General features: G+C 44.4%; 1 protein-coding gene across 1 annotated transcript in view; it reads right to left on the reverse strand.

Moving 5' to 3' along the window:
• jakmip3 (Janus kinase and microtubule interacting protein 3) overlaps window positions 1–18,580 on the reverse strand; it is a gene marked incomplete at its 5' end in the record, with an annotated part of 69,788 nt that extends 51,208 nt beyond the window's left edge. The window contains 2 exons of the mRNA XM_084323080.1: window positions 5,402–5,644; window positions 18,446–18,580. Of these exons, the coding sequence (XP_084179206.1) occupies window positions 5,402–5,644; window positions 18,446–18,580 (378 nt within the window). The remainder of the gene's footprint in view (window positions 1–5,401; window positions 5,645–18,445) is intronic.
• Between the last annotated feature and the right edge of the window lie 1,183 nt (window positions 18,581–19,763).

Below are 19,763 nucleotides of genomic sequence, written 5' to 3' on the forward strand. Positions count from 1 at the left end.
ACCCCACAGGAATTGACAGACCAAATTACTGACCAGCCCACCTGGTAACATTATAGAGGGATGTTAGGACTCATGGTTTTGTTGTTGAAAGCCAGAGACAATGATTTCTGTACCTCTGTTCCCACTTGGGAATGCCTCTTCAGAAATAAGCTTCAGCTGGGTTTTATATCTATGTTAGCAACTTATGTTAGCCAAGCTAACATGATCAACGTTATGTTAGCAGCGTACGCTATCAGCGTAAGTTATGTTCGCAACTAGTTCGCAACTAGAGTAAGTTATCAGTGTACGTTAACAGTGTATGTTAGGAGCATACGCTAGCAGCGTGTGTCCTAGCTAAAGATTGCAAAGCCATGCCGTTATTAGACTCGGTGTCTTGTTTTGTTGAAAGTGAATACTTAAAGTCTTAAAGTCTACTTTAATTTCAGATTTGTGTTGACTATCAGCTTCATGGGCAGATCTATCATCTATCATTGGTTCATCATAATCGCTCATCTCTCTTCTCTTTGATCTTGGGGATGAACTTTATGATGTGTGCTTCAGTAACCATCCATGTACTCTCCAGGGCCCTCATTTATCAACTTGACTTACGCACAGATATGTGCGTAACCCGTGCGTACGATCATTTCTAAGCAAAGTGTGGGATCCATCAATTTGAACTTGTGCTTGACTTTGTGCGTATATTTAAGCACAGGTCGGACCATGCGTAGTTGGCGCCCGGTGGTAGAATATTTTTACAAAGCGGAAATAAGCACTGACTGCCCTCCGCGTAACTCAACTTGTTATTATTTTGCGCATATATTGCAGAAATACGGGAACGTTTTGATTATATTTAAAAGGCTTTGCCATTGTTAAACGTAATAAGTGGAACCCCGAAGCTGTAAGCAGAATACAAGTCATATGAACACCCACGATATAAACGCATTGCAACGAGAACAGACAGAGGTTATTTGTTGAGTGTATGTGTATACAAAACCCTTGCAATAAATGTATCTTAAATGAATGAAAAGCATACATGCTCTGGACACAGAGCATATATCGTGTGGGTGATATCATGACTTGTATTCTGTGTCAAAGCCTAAATCAAAACATCCCCGTATTTCTGCAATCTATGCGCAAAATAATAACGAGTTGAGTTCTAACAAAGAACGTATTACATGCTGGTAGGCTGATAGAGTAAACTATGATATGAATATGAATATGATATGATATAAAGGTATACTGGTCCGTCCGCGAGGATATCGAGGACTCGAGTTGGGGGACCCTGATGTAAACAAGACAAAAGTCTTTCTCTGGTCTGCATCCCCTTAACAATTGTGTGTATTGAGCCGTACTGTATTGTACCCATTCTGCAATCTGTTAAATAAAGTTTTCATTCATTCATTCATTCAGCCATTAAATGCAATTTGAGAATATAGGCTAAAGCGACGGCCTAGCATATACATATTATTTAATGTTTTCATAAGCGTAAAGATACAACATCTAGATTAATGATCAAGTTAGTTTACTGTATGCAGGCTTCGGAGGGCTGTGTGTTATTATATGCGCAAGTTACTGTTGCATAATGTAGGCTATGGGCTGGCTGCTATTATATGTACTTCATATAGGCTGCCTAATACCAACAACAAAATAGATTGTAGCATATGCCTCTACACACATTATATTATACACATCATATTATATCTTGGTTCGGCAGCGCCTCTGTGAACAATCTCTCAGAGTTTGCTCCATCAGTAATCAGTAATGTGAACGGGATTCCACTTGGTCAATGTACAGATAATCTGCAATGCGCATTTTGGCTGATAATGTGCCGGTGGCCGGAGTCTCATTCATATTCACTTAAATGCAGATCATAGTTATCCACTGAAGCCATATGACTCTGACCAGAACGGGCTCATGACGAGCGCACATAATAGGCATTAGAGCGCAGAGTTGTCTGTGAACTTGGCAACTTCATTGGATTTATTTATTCTCTAAAAATATCTATAATCATACGATTAAATATTGTTTTAAATAAAACGCTAAATACTATTATTCTGTGTGTCATGTTTCCAAATAAGATTGTTCACAACGGGAAATGCTGTATACGTTCAATTTGTTGGTTGGAGGACCTCGGTGATCAATCTCGCTCTCAGTGAAGTCTCTCAGAGTTCGCTCGGGTTAGTCCACTTTTCCACATTTCATGGGGGTGTTCCATTACCGTATATGGTTAATCGGGGCGGTTTTGGTATGCAAATACGTGAAAGTGTGCACGAGCCTCGCCGTAGGACCAAGGTGATATTTATCATGACAGGTGTGCGTAGGACCTGTGTACGCACGTGTGATAAATCCAGTTTTTTTTGTGCGTGCACACATTCTAAATTCTGTTCTTACGTGTGGAAATAGAACATTTTCTGAGGAAACTTGATAAATGAGGGCCCTGTGATCATAGATGAATGGGAGGATGACAGCGTGGCTGTGGCTGAAGGTGACACTATGATGTGCCTTCCACCATCTTCTCTTCACAACAATGTTGAGGAAGCCAGTTTGGAGAAGGAACAGAAAGTGCTTGAAGCTGTGGAAGCTACTGGAATGCTTCAGTGATTTGTTCAATGGTCACATTGGCCACACCTCTCTGGCTGAACATACTATTGACAATGAGCTCTGGATAGGACGTTGAGAGACTCGTCAATATGTGGCAGAGGATGGGAATCCTTTGCTGTAAGTGGTTTGAGCCCTCTGAAGTCCACACAGAACCTTGGCTCACAGGGAGGCTTATCCACGATAACCAATGGAGCATTTTGGAGTTTGAGCCCTCTGAAGTCCACACAGAACCTTGGCTCACAGGGAGGCTTATCCACGATAACCAATGGAGCATCACCACCTGGCTCTGGCTGTGGAACCAGCTACCCCTGGAGATCCGATCTGCCCCCTCGCTGGAGACATTTAAGGCCCGACTAAAAACTCACTTTTACTCCCTAGCCTTCAATAAACCCTGATTTTCCCACACCCTAACTCACACACTCCCATGCAATTTTATCCTGCCCCCTCCCCCCTTGTATCTCTTCTTGTGCTCCTCTGTCCCCTGTGTGCTATATTGTACTTTGTGCTCAGGGGCGGACCTAGCACATTTGGCGCCCTAGGCGAGATTCACCACTTCTTTCCTCAATGCTCAATTCTATAAACACTTGACCGATACCCATCAATGCACAGCGCTCTAGCATGTTCTGACTGTGAACACCTAAAGCTGAGGCTCAGACCGACCGACCGTTTTAGATTTTTGGCTCATTTTCCTTTATGTTAGAATTTTTTTTATGTACAAATAATGGTTGCAGATATAGAGGGGGGCGCCAAAACTGCACAGATAAAAAAAAAATAAAAAAAATATATATATATATTTTTTTGCGCCCCCCCCCTCTGGGTGGCGCTCTAGGCGACTGCCTATATCGCCTGTAGGAAAGTCCGCCCCTGTTTGTGCTACTCTATCCGTGTGTTGGTCTACTGTTGTCCTATTCTCTGAATGTACTGTCTTGTCCTGCTGTGCCTTTTTGTATTTTGTATTTTTGTATTTTATATTATGACATTTTATGCTTTGATTGTACAGCACTTTGGTTGGCTCTTGAGTTCTTATTAAACATGCTTTATAAATAAATGACTTGACTGGCTCGAGGTTATTGGCAGGTGGCCATTGCTGAGGAGTCCAGACCAAAAACAACCATCAACCTTTTGTACTTTTCAAAGGCTTATGAACACGGCCCCAGGTGGTCTCATCTCCAAATCCTTATGGGCTTGTCTCAACTTAACAAGGAGGGATGTTAAGTTCCAAAGCAGCTCAGGTACGATAAAGATTGTTGAAAAAGAATATGGACTAGGATGTTGCTCCCCTGTGGTTTTCCAGTTATACAACAACATAAAAAAACAATATTAACGAATGTGCACATATTAACGAGAGATTGGTTTGAACACATTGATGCATAAATCATTGATATTTGATATTGATATTTTTTTTATTTGAAATCTTTATTTCGAACATGCAATGAATACAAACAAACAATAACAAAAGCAAAACACAACTCAATCTACATGTTCGAAAAGGAGTAGGAAGAAGTATACACTTATTTAATCCTACCCCTTTTCCACTACTCAAATTAGTGTACTATTTTAAAACATAAAATATATATATATATATATATATATATATATATATATATATATATATATATATATATATATATATATATATATATATATATATATTAGAGGTGGGCATAGATAATTTTTTTTAATCTAGATTAATCTATCTGCAATCCTGGATTTAATCTAGATTAATCTAGATTAAAATGGCTCAAAAAAGAAAAAAGAAAAAACCATTCAAAATATGTGTGTTCTACCCAAATAATGACCAGAAGTAAGTCCTTACTTTTTCTTTCCTCCTTATGTTTCTCAGGCCAGGTGGCCCATTACACCATGAGCCCATCTCCCGTTTCCAAAATGCATTACAGACTGTTTGAAAAAGCTGTTTTGCTATGATAATTGGTAATGAAATATCAAAATAATGTTCAATAAGATGTACTTGTGTTTAATAAGTTGTTTTATTCAGAAGTTAACACAAATAAATAATATTACCAGTACAGTACAGTATCTAGCACACTCTCAGGAGCAAAACAGAAAGAATCATTTCAAACTTGAACTATGTGACATGGCTTGAATCAACTGCTCCAGTGGAGTTGCTCAGTGGCCAATGGTGTCAACTGTGGTTGTACTGGGCAGCTCCCAGGTGTGAATGGAACTGTGTGAATGTGAAGCAGGGCGTTCCTGAAAAAGAGCATCTGTGCTCAGCGAACCTACCCTGGGTAAATAAAGGTAAAAAAAAAAAAAGGTACTTTTTCTTTTTTTTGAATTTATTTTAGATTAATGCGTTAATTATATTATCGCGCGATACTAGTATAGCGTTAACGCAGCACGTTAACGCCGTTAACGGCCCAGCTCTAATATATATATATGCAAAACAAAAAAACAAAAACTATATATGTAAAACATGAAAAAATTAAATAAAAATGTAAACACCCGTGAATATCAAGTCCCTTCCTCATCCCTGTACCTTGTGAACATCATTTCCTTATACATCAGTTTGAATTGTCTCATGTTTGGACATTGGATATTTTGCCATCCCTAATAGATAGATATATTGACAAGACAGACAGACAGACAGACAGAAAGACAGATTGATAGATAGATAGATAGATATATAGATAGATAGATAGATAGATAGATAGATAGATAGATAGATAGATAGATAGATAGATAGATAGATAGATAGATAGATAGATAGATAGATAGATAGATAGATAGATAGATAGATAGATAGATAGATAGATAGATAGATAGATAGATAGATAGATAGATAGATAGATGGATAGATAACCTTGTCAGTGCTGCCATCTCTTAAAGTGACCACTAGACCGTTGAGTCGTTGTATTTCTCCATCTTTGATCTTAATCACTCTCATCAGTTCCATCTCATGTTGCCGTAGTAACGTCTCCCTGGTAACAGCCACCTCCTTCTGTTTCTCCTCATGGAGTTTTGTTCTCAGCTCCGTCACAGCGACGGTCGCCCGGTGATGTTCTGCCCTCAACTCCTGGCTCTTCTCTCTCTCTAAACGACTAACCTAGAGAGAGAGAGAGAGAGAGAGAGAGAGAGAGAGAGAGAGAGAGAGAGAGAGAGAGAGAGAGAGAGAGAGAGAGAGAGAGAGAGAGAGAATAGTAGTGTACTGTAGTGTTCACCATTCTATAACAAACTTAAAGTAAATATTTGTGAGGTGCAGAAAACAGTCATATATCAGGCAGTTGCAGGATGTCCACCAATCCTGTGTCTGTTGAAATGTATGGTTGTATTTTATTCTTTATACTTCGGTGTTATGGTGCGGTGTACTTGGCATCAACGGACCGCATAGAAAGTACAAACAGCACCCTGTAGACCACAGACTGCAAAGACGTCATCATCTGTATCTGTACCTGTACCTGTATCTGTACCTGTATATGTATCTGTATCTATATCTATATCTATATCTGTATCTGTATCTGTATCTGTACCTGTATCTATCTACAGTAATTTACCTAGTATGGTTGTCAATATTCCAATGTACAGTTTTGCTTGTTTGTACAGTGTTCCCCCCCCAACCCCCTCCAATGTACAGTAAATTACCTAGTATGGTTGTCAATATTCCAATGTACAGTTTTGCTTCTACAGTTGTGCAGTGTTATGTGTAAATGTATTATCTTTTCCCCCCTCCTTCTTTTTTTCCGATTTTTTCTCCCATCCCACTGTTAGTCGTTATGCCAATTCCCAACCCCCTTCCTGGTTGTTGCGCACTTTCCCCTACTGTTGGTCCGAGAGGCCGGAGACTGTCACATGCTTTCCTCCGACGCATGTGCAGCCAGCCGGCAGCCAGCCTGGCCGCGCAGATTCTCACTGGGAGAGTGTAACGTGTGGGAGGCCGCACTACCTCTCACCAGATCCTACCTTCGCTGAGCAGGCGCCCCGACCGAACTGTAGGGGTCGCTGTCCACAACGCCCAGGACCCACCCACGGCTCCCCTCCCCCTAACTCAGCCAAACGAGTTAGTATAGCGATCAGCCCGAGCCAAGGCAATGCTGACTCTCCGGGAGTCGAGACCGCAACCTCTTGCATTGGTGACGAGCACAATCTCCGCTACGCCACCTGACCGCCCGCTTGTTTTTATTTTTAAGTAAACTAAGTTATATATCGTATAGCTTACGCTCTGCGCTCTAGTGGAACTATCCCTTTATCCAATCTAGCACTGAATCATTTTTCTCCACATGTACACACCCATCCGCCTGGCCACACCCACATCTGCTCCTCTACATAAGCGGGGTCGTGGCCATACTAACAGCTCCTTCCCTATTTTCACCACCGACAAGTGTCTGTATACACCACTTGAGTTTAGTGCCAAAATAGTTATTGGAAAGGAGTTACGTTTGGAGGAAAGGAGCTGCGTTGACATTATATCTTTGTTTTCTCTCTCACTATTTTTCGAGGAAATACAGCGATAATGTCTTCGCCACCGGAGTCAGTGTCTAGAAGATGATGATCATTCTGACCTCCACCGGCGTTTTGTATTAGGGGCTCGCGTCGCTGAGCAATCCCCGCCGGCATTGCCTCCGGCTCTGCAGCTGGACACTCTGCTTGGGAGGCGATCGGCCAGGTGGGGGCTGAAGGCCTCTCTGGGCGGGTGATGTTTTTTTGCGACGCAGGCGCCAGGTGTGTTGGTTGTGGGGGGAACAACTACACAGCTTACGAAGGTCGGCTCCAGGCTGGGATCCTTTTTGCTGCCACTTAGCGGCGTGGAGGGGGTTCTTGGTGTTCGTTATGAGAATATCTCCATGCTCAGGTCGGCTATAGTCCGCGAGGGACTTGTTGTCGACACCGCTGTGTCGGGTGAACACCGTTCTGAAGAGGGACGTGTGTTGCCTTTTTTCCTTTTTTTTCTTCGGATGAGAAGAGGAAAAGACAGCGGCTGTCTGAAGTGTTGGCCTGTATTGCTTTTCTCACGGTGTACAGTTTTCAGTGGTAGCCGCTTAGCTTGCTTCTGCGTTAGCTAGTGGCTAGCGATAGCCGGGTTGAGTTAACTGTTAGCCAGTTAGCTGTTAGCTATGACGTTAGCTGCCGGCTGCGCTCGGCTGGGAATGTTAGCTTGATGCTATCAGTTAGCCTAGAGTTAGCTGTTTAGCTTGTGCTACAACCATTGGCGTAGCCATGAGAATAGCAGGCCCTGGCACTCTGACTACGACATCATCTTTGGCAGAAGATGTAGTCGGGCCTGCACCATGACCAGCTGCAGGAGGGGGGCGTCGCGCCGGAGCTATGCTCTGGCCATAGCTTCTTTTTGGCCTAGCCAGCGAGAGGCCTTCGTCAACGTGGAGACGAACCTGTGTTGCGGCCTTTCACCCTGCGTTCCTTGGTGCAGGTAAGATGTCCAATGGACATTACCCCACTCTTCCTTCCTTCCCCTCCTGAATGTTTTTGTTAATAACGATGTCTTTGTCTACAAAACATGTTACTTCACTACATTTGGAGATACGACGTGTGCTGTGTGTGAATTGTCTTGGTCGCTTTGTATAGCTTGGGTTAGCGTTGGCCAAGGCTTGTGCCTTTCTCTCTACCTAGGAACAGCGTTGTTTTTTACGTGAGTAAGAATGAACTGGGTTTTTTGTTGTATGATGAGAAGTTGTGTGTCTTCATGTAACGTTTAGTTTCAAGTTCAAGTTCAAGTTCAAGTTTCTTTATTAGTTGTCATACAGAAGTACAGAATACTTTTATACAAAATGCTTCTTTCTGTTCGCTCCAGATACTGTGCTAGGCAAAAATAGATAATAAAATAAGTATAGCAAGTATAAAATAGAAGTCAAGTACGTAGAATTTTTTTTCAGTATATACATATATACAATGCTCTATGTAGAGTAGAAGTAACTGAGTTACCATACAATATACTATACAGTGCAAAGCAGAATTGGGATGAGGTACAATTTAGGTACAATATAATTTACAGTAAGGTGTAATGAGGTATGGGTTGTAGTGCAAATTCTTTACCGATAAATATAAAGTGTGCTTAGGTGTACTAATGTGGTTAAAGTGGGTTCTGCAGTGAGTTGTTTAAAGTCAGTATGTGCATGTGGATGTGTGTGCTGTGAGTGCATTTGATGGTTGTTACATAGTGTTATTGTTCGTTGAGCATCCTGATGGCCTGGGGATAGAAGCTTCTTCTGAGTCTCTCTGTGCTTGCCATGAGACTCCGGTATCGCTTGCCTGACCGCAGCAGTTCAAAGAGGCAGTTGTTTGGGTGGCCCCCCTCCAATTGTGCGTTCGGCTGAGCGGGCCACTCTCTGTAGTCTGCTACGGTCTTGTGCGGTGCTATTCCCAAACCAGGAGGTGATATTGCCAGTCAGGATGCTCTCTATTGTGCATGAGTAGAAGTTTTTTTTTTTTTTTTTTTATTTATTTTTATTTTTTTTATTATTGCAAAACAAAAATTATTAAAAGTCAGTACTCAACACATAATCATAATGAAACTAACAGACAAGGTGGCTAAAATGACATGCAAGTACAGAACAGAAAACAAACAAGAGAGAGAGAGAGAGAGAGAGAGAGAGAGAGAGAGAGAGAATAGTAGTGTACTGTAGTGTTCACCATTCTATAACAAACTTAAAGTAAATATTTGTGAGGTGCAGAAAACAGTCATAGAGGCGTTTTGTATTAGGGGCTCGCGTCGCTGAGCAATCCCCGCCGGCATTGCCTCCGGCTCTGCAGCTGGACACTCTGCTTGGGAGGCGATCGGCCAGGTGGGGGCTGAAGGCCTCTCTGGGCGGGTGATGTTTTTTTGCGACGCAGGCGCCAGGTGTGTTGGTTGTGGGGGGAACAACTACACAGCTTACGAAGGTCGGCTCCAGGCTGGGATCCTTTTTGCTGCCACTTAGCGGCGTAGAGGGGGTTCTTGGTGTTCGTTATGAGAATATCTCCATGCTCAGGTCGGCTATAGTCCGCGAGGGACTTGTTGTCGACACCGCTGTGTCGGGTGAACACCGTTCTGAAGAGGGACGTGTGTTGCCTTTTTTCCTTTTTTTTCTTCGGATGAGAAGAGGAAAAGACAGCGGCTGTCTGAAGTGTTGGCCTGTATTGCTTTTCTCACGTTGTACAGTTTTCAGTGGTAGCCGCTTAGCTTGCTTCTGCGTTAGCTAGTGGCTAGCGATAGCCGGGTTGAGTTAACTGTTAGCCAGTTAGCTGTTAGCTATGACGTTAGCTGCCGGCTGCGCTCGGCTGGGAATGTTAGCTTGATGCTATCAGTTAGCCTAGAGTTAGCTGTTTAGCTTGTGCTACAACCATTGGCGTAGCCATGAGAATAGCAGGCCCTGGCACTCTGACTACGACATCATCTTTGGCAGAAGATGTAGTCGGGCCTGCACCATGACCAGCTGCAGGAGGGGGGCGTCGCGCCGGAGCTATGCTCTGGCCATAGCTTCTTTTTGGCCTAGCCAGCGAGAGGCCTTCGTCAACGTGGAGACGAACCTGTGTTGCGGCCTTTCACCCTGCGTTCCTTGGTGCAGGTAAGATGTCCAATGGACATTACCCCACTCTTCCTTCCTTCCCCTCCTGAATGTTTTTGTTAATAACGATGTCTTTGTCTACAAAACATGTTACTTCACTACATTTGGAGATACGACGTGTGCTGTGTGTGAATTGTCTTGGTCGCTTTGTATAGCTTGGGTTAGCGTTGGCCAAGGCTTGTGCCTTTCTCTCTACCTAGGAACAGCGTTGTTTTTTACGTGAGTAAAAATGAACTGGGTTTTTTGTTGTATGATGAGAAGTTGTGTGTCTTCATGTAACGTTTAGTTTCAAGTTCAAGTTCAAGTTCAAGTTTCTTTATTAGTTGTCATACAGAAGTACAGAATACTTTTATACAAAATGCTTCTTTCTGTTCGCTCCAGATACTGTGCTAGGCAAAAATAGATAATAAAATAAGTATAGCAAGTATAAAATAGAAGTCAAGTACGTAGAATTTTTTTTCAGTATATACATATATACAATGCTCTATGTAGAGTAGAAGTAACTGAGTTACCATACAATATACTATACAGTGCAAAGCAGAAGTGGGATGAGGTACAATTTAGGTACAATATAATTTACAGTAAGGTGTAATGAGGTATGGGTTGTAGTGCAAATTCTTTACCGATAAATATAAAGTGTGCTTAGGTGTACTAATGTGGTTAAAGTGGGTTCTGCAGTGAGTTGTTTAAAGTCAGTATGTGCATGTGGATGTGTGTGCTGTGAGTGCATTTGATGGTTGTTACATAGTGTTATTGTTCGTTGAGCATCCTGATGGCCTGGGGATAGAAGCTTCTTCTGAGTCTCTCTGTGCTTGCCATGAGACTCCGGTATCGCTTGCCTGACCGCAGCAGTTCAAAGAGGCAGTTGTTTGGGTGGCCCCCCTCCAATTGTGCGTTCGGCTGAGTGGGCCACTCTCTGTAGTCTGCTACGGTCTTGTGCGGTGCTATTCCCAAACCAGGAGGTGATATTGCCAGTCAGGATGCTCTCTATTGTGCATGAGTAGAAGTTTTTTTTTTTTTTTTTTTTTTTTTTTTATTATTGCAAAACAAAAATTATTAAAAGTCAGTACTCAACACATAATCATAATGAAACTAACAGACAAGGTGGCTAAAATGACATGCAAGTACAGAACAGAAAACAAAAAAAAAGTCTATAATAATATTTTAACGTATATGGTGTATATCCAACGAAATTACCAATTATACAAATGCCTTATACAGGATATACCCCTAATACCTATTTTCTAAAACCCTACACACATATGCTCCAGCTCGAACCCCCCCCTCCCGGACCCCTCCTTGGATAGTACCTCCATTATCCCTCACTCTAACCAGACACTACCATTATAAGCTAGCTTTTATTCTCTCCACCACTTCTAACCACATTGACATTTTGGATTCGTTGAGACCCAGAATTCTTGCTGTAGATATTTCTTGATAAATCACATCGAGATATGTAAGAAACCAAACCTTCCTGCAAATTTTTTCCGGTTGAAACCAGCGTGATGCGATCAGTTTTTTAGCTACTGTGATACCCGATAAAACCAATCTCTTTAGCTGTGGATTTACTGCAAACTCAAAAACATCATTCAATAGTAATACAGAGGGGTGTACTGGTATATTCCAAGATACGAGTTTTGATAATTGATGGGTCACATCTTTCCAGAATGCCTTAACTGGTGGGCAGTCCCAATACATGTGCATAAATGTCCCTTCATCTCCATTTGTACATTGGGAGCATTTTGAGTCTTGTTTAAGGCCCATTCTGTTCAGTCTTACAGGAGTCAAGTATGTCCTGTGAATATAGTTAAGATTGATTTGTTGATGGTCCGGGTTCCTTGATGTAAGACGGACATTTGCCCATGCTTCTTCTCTGAGTAGAAGTTCTTAAGGATCTTCTGACTGACTTGGAACTTCCTTAGGCGTCTGAGGAAGTAGAGGCGTTGCCGTGCCTTCTTCACAACACTGTCAATGTGTGAGGTCCATGTCAAGTCCTCGGATATGTGGACTCCGAGGTACTTAAAACTGTTCACTCTCTCAACCGGTGCCCCGTCGATGCTGAGAGGGCTGTAGTCCCTGACCCCCGACTTCCTAAAGTCCACAATCATCTCCTTTGTTTTGCTGACGTTCAGGGATAGGCTGTTCTCTTGACACCATCCCGCTAGAACCTTGACCTCCTCCAGGTAGGCCCTCTCGTCGTTTGCAGAGATCAGGCCCACCACTACTGTGTCGTCAGCAAATTTGATGATTGTGTTGTTTAGACAACGTGGCTGAGCCACAACTGGCTGGGTTACCCTACAATGCTGTGCATAGTGGCATGTGACCAAGGGCTGAGTCCCTCTCTCAGCTTGTTATTCTTACTTGTGGGTAATGATGAAAATAACAAGTGGCAAGTTTTTTTCACACATAAGCAGAGCTGTGGGAAACCTGTTCAAACAAGGTCTTCGGCTGTGTTGGAGTGCATGATGTAAAGCTTACTCTACACATTTGGCGTCATATCAGGGGTAAGGTGGTGAGGGGTGGGTGAAATTATTCCCCGGTTTGCCCCTGCCCCCCCCCCCCCTCAAATATGATTTTGTTTACAATATGTGTGTTGATTCACTATATTTTTGGGGGTACGGTGTAAATCCCTCAGCTTCTGCTGGGGTTGTGCTCTTGCTTAGAGAGAGGCATTTTCTCTGAAAATTGTTTGGTCACTGTCATGTAGACTTAGCAAGGCCTGTGACCAGCACTTAATCGAGGACTTATGTCTTCTCTCATCATAAAAAACGGCGTTCCTCTTACAGTAGTGAGAGTGTACTTTTTGCCCTTTTTTGTTGTGATGGAGGGTTGTGTGTATCGTATTCACGTTTAGGATCCACAACTGGGTTAGGTTTTGGCCTACAGAAGTTACATGTGTAGCTCTTGTACCAGGGCCCTTGGCCCCTCTCTTGGTCTGTGTTTTTTCTTCCTTTAGGGTAAAGGTGTAAAAATTCAGGTGGCAGGTTCGCACATGAGCCTGAAGCCATGTATAAAACCAGTTTTTGCACAGGCGAGGTTATTGTCTGTGGCTGGCGTGCAGAATGTGAAGCTGTTACCCTAACAGGTATAAATGCGCTTCATGTAGCACGCTATGACTGGTGTCATGGCTCTGCTTTGTCATTGCATCGTATCAGGGGTGAGGGGTCATGAGGGGTGGGCTGATAAAATCCCCCCCCCCCCCCCCTTTACTGATTGGCCGGGAGGTGGGACCTCCTGCCTGTCAGTTTTTCCCTGTCGGCTGAGGGGCAGCGCGTCACAGGGAGGGGGAAGGAGGGGGGGGTTCCCTGGTTCCACTCCCTGTGGGTCACAGGTTTTTCCCCCCGGCCATGGGATATGTCACTGGGTGCGTTTCCTATTGGCCAGGAGACGTCCGTGAGGTTACAGGCTCTGTGCTGCAGACCGCTGTCTTTGTCAAAGTTGGATGATGCGTTGCATTCGAAAACTGTTTGTTTTCTGCTCTGCTCTCTATTACAGTGTGTATTGGGCTGTTGGTCACTTGGCCCAATTATTATTGCGTGTATCTTTTTCAATTGTACTTACATGGAGGTCTCTCTGGGGGAACTTCTCTCTTCCCCTCTTATGTGAGGAGCGGAATTGACAGGGTTGCCCTCAGTCGCGTCATATAAGGCCCGTGTCTGTGTCTTATTGACCGGCTTCCTGCTGCTCACACCAGACGCGTGTATCTTTTCCGCAACGGAATTCGGTTTCCGGGTTCCTCTGATTGGCCACTGACCCCACGTGACCCTACCCTATTACACGCCCCCTTATCGACGCGCGTTATGCGACGCTCTTCAGCTCTTTCGCTGACTTCCTGACTTCCTCGCAGAACAGCTGTTTCCGTATTTATAATATTGGAAACGCCGCGCTGTGAGTGCTGTGAAGCACCTCTGTATTAAATGCCGACAGCACCTCTGTATTAAATGCCGACAGCACCTCTGTATTAAATGCCGACTCATCAATCAATCAATAACAACATTAACGATAGCGCTAACATTAGCATTAGGCTAACGCCAAGCTGTAATGTTACCAGTCTCGCGTCTATCTGCTAACGTTAGCATTAGGTAATAACCGGTTTAAAATGGATGGTGATTACCTCACGTTGTGTCTATTCTGCTAGCATTAACGTTACTAGTACAAACAATCAAACCAAAACATTGACATCTAACTTATCTTTAGATATTTACTCAACCTCTAATGTCTAACTATGAATGAACACAACACTTTAAAGTACTCAACCTCTACTGTCTTTAACTATGAACAAACACAACACTCTATGTTCTGGGCTTATGGTTTGTCCAGCAAGGCAATCACTGGACTGAACCTCTGCTGCAGCTTATGGCTGCTTGTATCGGGTCTATGGCAGGGTCGTAGCACATGTTAAGAGGGGGAGACGTGACAATCTGAGATCGTCTCAAGTTAAAGTCTTCTCGTGGTATGCTTTCACAGGGAGATCCTGATATAGAACTGAGTGTGCTTAGGGCTCAGACCCATGCTCTTACAGTAGGACTGAGTGTACTTAGGGCTCAGACCCATGCTCTTACAGTAGGACTGAGTGTTCTTGGGGCTCAGAGTGACCCATGCTCTTACAGTAGGACTGAGTGTACTTGTCTACACTCTACTCGGTTGAGTACTTTATTATCTAAAGATGGTAAGTTAGAGTGTTGTGTTTGTTCATAGTTAAAGACAGTAGAGGTTGAGTACTTTATTATCTAAAGATGGTAAGTTAGAGTGTTGTGTTTGTTCATAGTTAAAGACAGTAGAGGTTGAGTACTTTATTATCTAAAGATGGTAAGTTAGTGTTGTGTTTGTTCATAGTTAAAGACAGTAGAGATTGAGTACTTTATTATCTAAAGATGGTAAGTTAGAGTGTTGTGTTTGTTCATAGTTAAAGACAGTAGAGGTTGAGTACTTTATTATCTAAAGATGGTAAGTTAGAGTGTTGTGTTTGTTCATAGTTAAAGACAGTAGAGGTTGAGTACTTTATTAGCTAAAGATGTTAAGTTAGAGTGTTGTGTTCATTCATAGTTAGACATTAGAGGTTGAGTAAATATCTAAAGATAAGTTAGATGTCAATGTTTTGGTTTGATTGTTTGTACTAGTAACGTTAATGCTAGCAGAATAGACAACGTGAGGTAATCACCATCCATTTTAAACCGGTTATTACCTAATGCTAACGTTAGCAGATAGACGCGAGACATTACAGCTTGGCGTTAGCCTAATGCTAACGTTAATGTTATCGTTAATGTTGTTATTGATTGATTGATGAGTCTGCATTTAATACAGAGGTGCGGCGGCATTTAATACAGAGGTGCTGTTGGCATTTAATACAGAGGTGCTTCACAGCGCTCACAGCGCGGCGTTTCCAATATTATAAATACGGAAACAGCTGTTCTGCGAGGAAGTCAGGAAGTCAGCGAAAGAGCTGTAGAGCGTCGCATAACGCGCGTCGATAAGGGGGGCGTGTAATAGGGTAGGGTCACATGGGGTCAGTGGCCAATCAGAGGAACCCGGAAACCGAATTCCGTTGCGGAAAAGATACACGCGTCCCAGACAGCATGGAGGGGACGTCGTCTGGTGTTTTCTTGTTAGAATTCACCATTGATGTGTCGGGTTCTTGACGTGCATATAGCGCTGGCCCTGGGTGCTTCCTATGTGGAACCACTGTTTTGGGCCGGCGCGCCTTGGTTGCCCAATTCATGGAAACAGTGTTTTTTTATGCGGGCGGTTGGGAAGGAGATTTTTTTCTCTACCGAGCGCCAGGGCAAGACTCGATGACTCGCATGCATCTCCGGGGGGAGATGACGGAGTAGATCATTACATTGGCGGAGGGGTCTCACGCCCATGAGGTGGGCCGCCAGGAGCAGTGTATTCACGTTCTGTCCATCTTGCTGGCGCCCTCTGTGATGTTTTAGATCGACATGGGGATGGCGGTGTGACTAGACGCGGGACTGGTTCTGGTCACGCCGGACCAAGTCAGTTAACCCACTGTCCGCCGGGGCGCAGATCTGCTGTTCTGGTACCCCGAAGGACTTTGTGCTTTTCCGGGGGGGTAATGCCGGGTCGGTCCAGGCTTCGCAGGGATTGATGTCGTGGATATGTGTGTCATGTGTATGCCACTACGGCTTGCCCATAACAGTGACATGCTTGGTCCATACTGTGTTGTACCTTGTGCTGTGTTAGGGGGCCTGGTCCTTCTCCATTGTGTCACTCCTCCCTCCCCCTGCTGGGCAGGTATGGGAGGGGGCTGTCGAGGTGGTTGCTGTCAACCCCTCTAGGCATCCCTGTGTAGGTCCCGGTCCGCCAGGCCCAGGTCCGGACTCATTCCCGTCGACCTGTTGGCCTGGGTTAACCCTTTGAAAACTGAAATACTTTGTTTCTAGGTTTTTCTTATAGGTTAAGGGAACAACCGCCTCCTGTTAAACTAAACATAGGGAGGTGGTTGGTTCTCCGGTGTGTTGGTAGCAGAGTTGACTCTCGGGTTTAGGCCGGGCTTGACCCCGTCTGCCTGCGAGTGTGCCCCCGCACTTTTCATGACGTCTGCCAATCGTGTCAGCCTTCTCTACCTCGGCCTCTCTAGGGGGTCGGGTTTTGTGGAGGCTGCGACATGGTGTACAGCATACCGAACGCCCCTTCCGCTGGGGTGCTGTTCACAGTAGACCCCTTAGGCGCCTGTCTAGTCTGCAGTGCTCCGGGCACAGGTCGGGTTACGCTCTTGACCTGTTGCCAGGATTGAGGGATCAACCTCTTTGGGGGTTGTCTCCCCGGTGCGCCGACTGGCCCCACAGTGTTGTGGGGGTGTAGCCTTTGTGGAGTGCTTCAGGGTGGCGTGCTGTAGGGGGGAAGGGCCTGCTCTTGGATAGGGCCCTGTCCGATACGCTGGCGATGTGGGGGGTGGTGTCACTAGTGACCGTCTGGTGGGGTCTCGATGCTACGGCATCGTTGGCCTCACCAGGCCCCCTTTCCGGGGGGTCCTGACCCTCAGGCTGTTCCTGGGGCTGGGTCCTCCTCCGCGCTCCGCTGCTATGGCCTTGCCACGGGGTTGGGTTCTTGACCTTTGACCCTGTGATGTTGGGGGCTGTAACGTTTTTTGTCCCCCCCCCGTTCGTTCCCTAGTGGCATGTGGGATGCGCGCCTGAGTAGTCGCGGGTCCTTCTGTGTGAAGGTAAGTCCCACGATCTGCTCACCCTGTGCGTTGAGTTACTAAACCCTCTTCGCACAGTTCGGAACCGATTCCCTCCCGTCCCCCTCTAGGGGGTTCCGGGGGCTCGGGTCCTCCCCGGTTCTGATGGTTGTGGGGGGCCTCAGCGTGTACATTTGTCGAGCTTCCGCTCTGCTCAGCTCCTGTGTTCCACTAGAGCGCAGAGCGTAAGCTATATGATATATAACATACGGTTATCCTATAACCATAGTTATATGAGTATAGCGAGCGCTCTGCGCTGACTCACCCCGTGGTCTTCGCCTTCGGTGGTGAAAGACTTGGGAAGGAGCTGTTAGTATGGCCACGACCCATGGATGTAGAGGAGCGGATGTGGGTGTGGCCAGGCGGATGGGTGTGTACATGTGGAGAAAAATTATTCAGTGCTAGATTGGATAAAGGGATAGTTCCACTAGAGTGCAGAGCGCTTGCTATACTCATATAACTATGGTTATAGGATAACCGTATGTTTTATGAACTGTCTGAAGTTGAAAGCCACCACTACCACCCCTTTAACCAGGGGACATTGAACAATAAAAAACTGAAAGATATATTGATTGAACAATTATGAATTAATGAATTTATCATACAACTAATTTTGGCAGGTCCAAAATGTATGTTTACATGTATTACCTTCCTACTTTTAATATTATATTACATAACAGTAATACATTTTTCCTGTTTTATTTTCAGAGTCCATTGCTAGCTTCACACATTGCTTTGCTGTCACCTGAACTTGAACACAAATCACTTTCTTGAACTTGAACACATCACTTTCTTGAACTTGAACATAAATCACTTTGCTGTCACTTGAACTTGTTGCTGTTTGTTTAAACAACCATGAAATACTTGGTGTTAGTGGACGTTAAGTCAAAATTCCATGAAACATGATGATGTGTACTTAAATTAAACAACTTTCAACAATTTACATACAGCTAAAAAGTATGGTTCTAAGCTTATGTTATATGTTGGGTTTGAATTAAATCCATCTGCCACAGACCTGTCTTTCTCAATAAACGGGGTGGAGTATAGCATGTGATGACTGGAGCCATGTCCATCTCATTATGCATGCTTTCCCTAATGTAGACCGTGCACTGTATACCATACAGACCTCACCATATAGACCTCTTACCTTGTTCTTCTCCTGTTGTAATTCTATCTGGATGTCTGTCAGTTTGGCTCTCAGCTCCTCATTGGCTGTTTGCAGGGTTGCCATGGCATCAGGCCGCTCCCCCCTCCCTTTTCCCCCCACCCCCCTCTTGGACATCCCCCGCCTTCAGGGTCCTGGCCCTGCCCACCAACACTGGCCACACCCACTGGCACGTGACCTGTCCGTCAGTCCGTCTGTATTCCAGTTAACTACATCTCTGCATCCTGTAGACACAGACACACACACACATGTGTGTGTGTTGGATTGATTGATTGATTGATTGATTGAAAAGTGTATTAACAGATTGCAGAATGGGTACAGTACAGTACAGCTCAATACATACAATTGTTAAGGGGATGCAGACCAGAGAAAGACTTTCGTCTTGTTTACATCAGGGTCCCCCATTTTCAATTCATCATAACATATATGACATACATGACATACAGATAGACAGTACTGCTACATCTATACATTTATGACATATCAGATTTGCAAATACAGTACTGTTTGTGATTCAAAAAGTGTCCAGAAAAAGAGTGTATATACATTTGACGTAGAAACTGTACATTGGAGGAGGTTGGGTGGGCGGGGTGGGGTTGGAGGGTGGGGGCTGTACATTGGAGGGGGGGGGGGTGGTTGGGGTGGGGGGGGACACACTGTACACTGTACATTGGAATACTGACAAAGCCATACTTGGTAATTTACTGTACAACTGGGTTAAGACATTTGTAGGGGCCAGTTTCGAATTGCAGTCTCCCGTAGGTGTTCTTTGAGAGTGTTTTTGAAAGTGGGTAGTGATTCACATTCCTTTACAGCTTTGGGTAGGGCGTTCCACATTGATGTGGCATAATTGCGAAACGTGTTTAGTCCCTTGTTTGAGCCGAATCTGGGTTTAACATGATTTGTGGAGCTCCCTCTGGTGTTGTGATCGTGGTATTCACTGACCTTTGGGAAGTATTTTGACATGTACATGGGTACCTTGGTTGCGTAGTGTATCTTGTAGACCAGGCCCATTGCAAGTTGCTGTACTCTGTCGTCTACTCTAAGCCATCCTAGGTTGTCAAAGTGGGCCGGGGTGAGGTGGGTTCTAGGAGTCAGGTCAAGCAGTAGTCTGACTAGCTTGTTTTGAGATGTTTGTAATTTGTTTTTTAGTGCCTTTGAGGTGCTTTGGTACCATGAGGTGCAAGCATAGTCGTAGTACCCTTGAATGAGTGCTCCTGCCAGAGTCTTCAGGGTATTCTTGTTTACCAGAGAGGAGATCCGGTACAAGAATCGAGTTCGTTGGTTGACTTTTTTTATT

The sequence above is a fragment of the Notolepis coatsorum genome (assembly GCF_963971535.1).
Source record: "Notolepis coatsorum genome assembly, chromosome: 10".
Taxonomy (NCBI): domain Eukaryota; kingdom Metazoa; phylum Chordata; class Actinopteri; order Aulopiformes; family Paralepididae; genus Notolepis; species Notolepis coatsorum.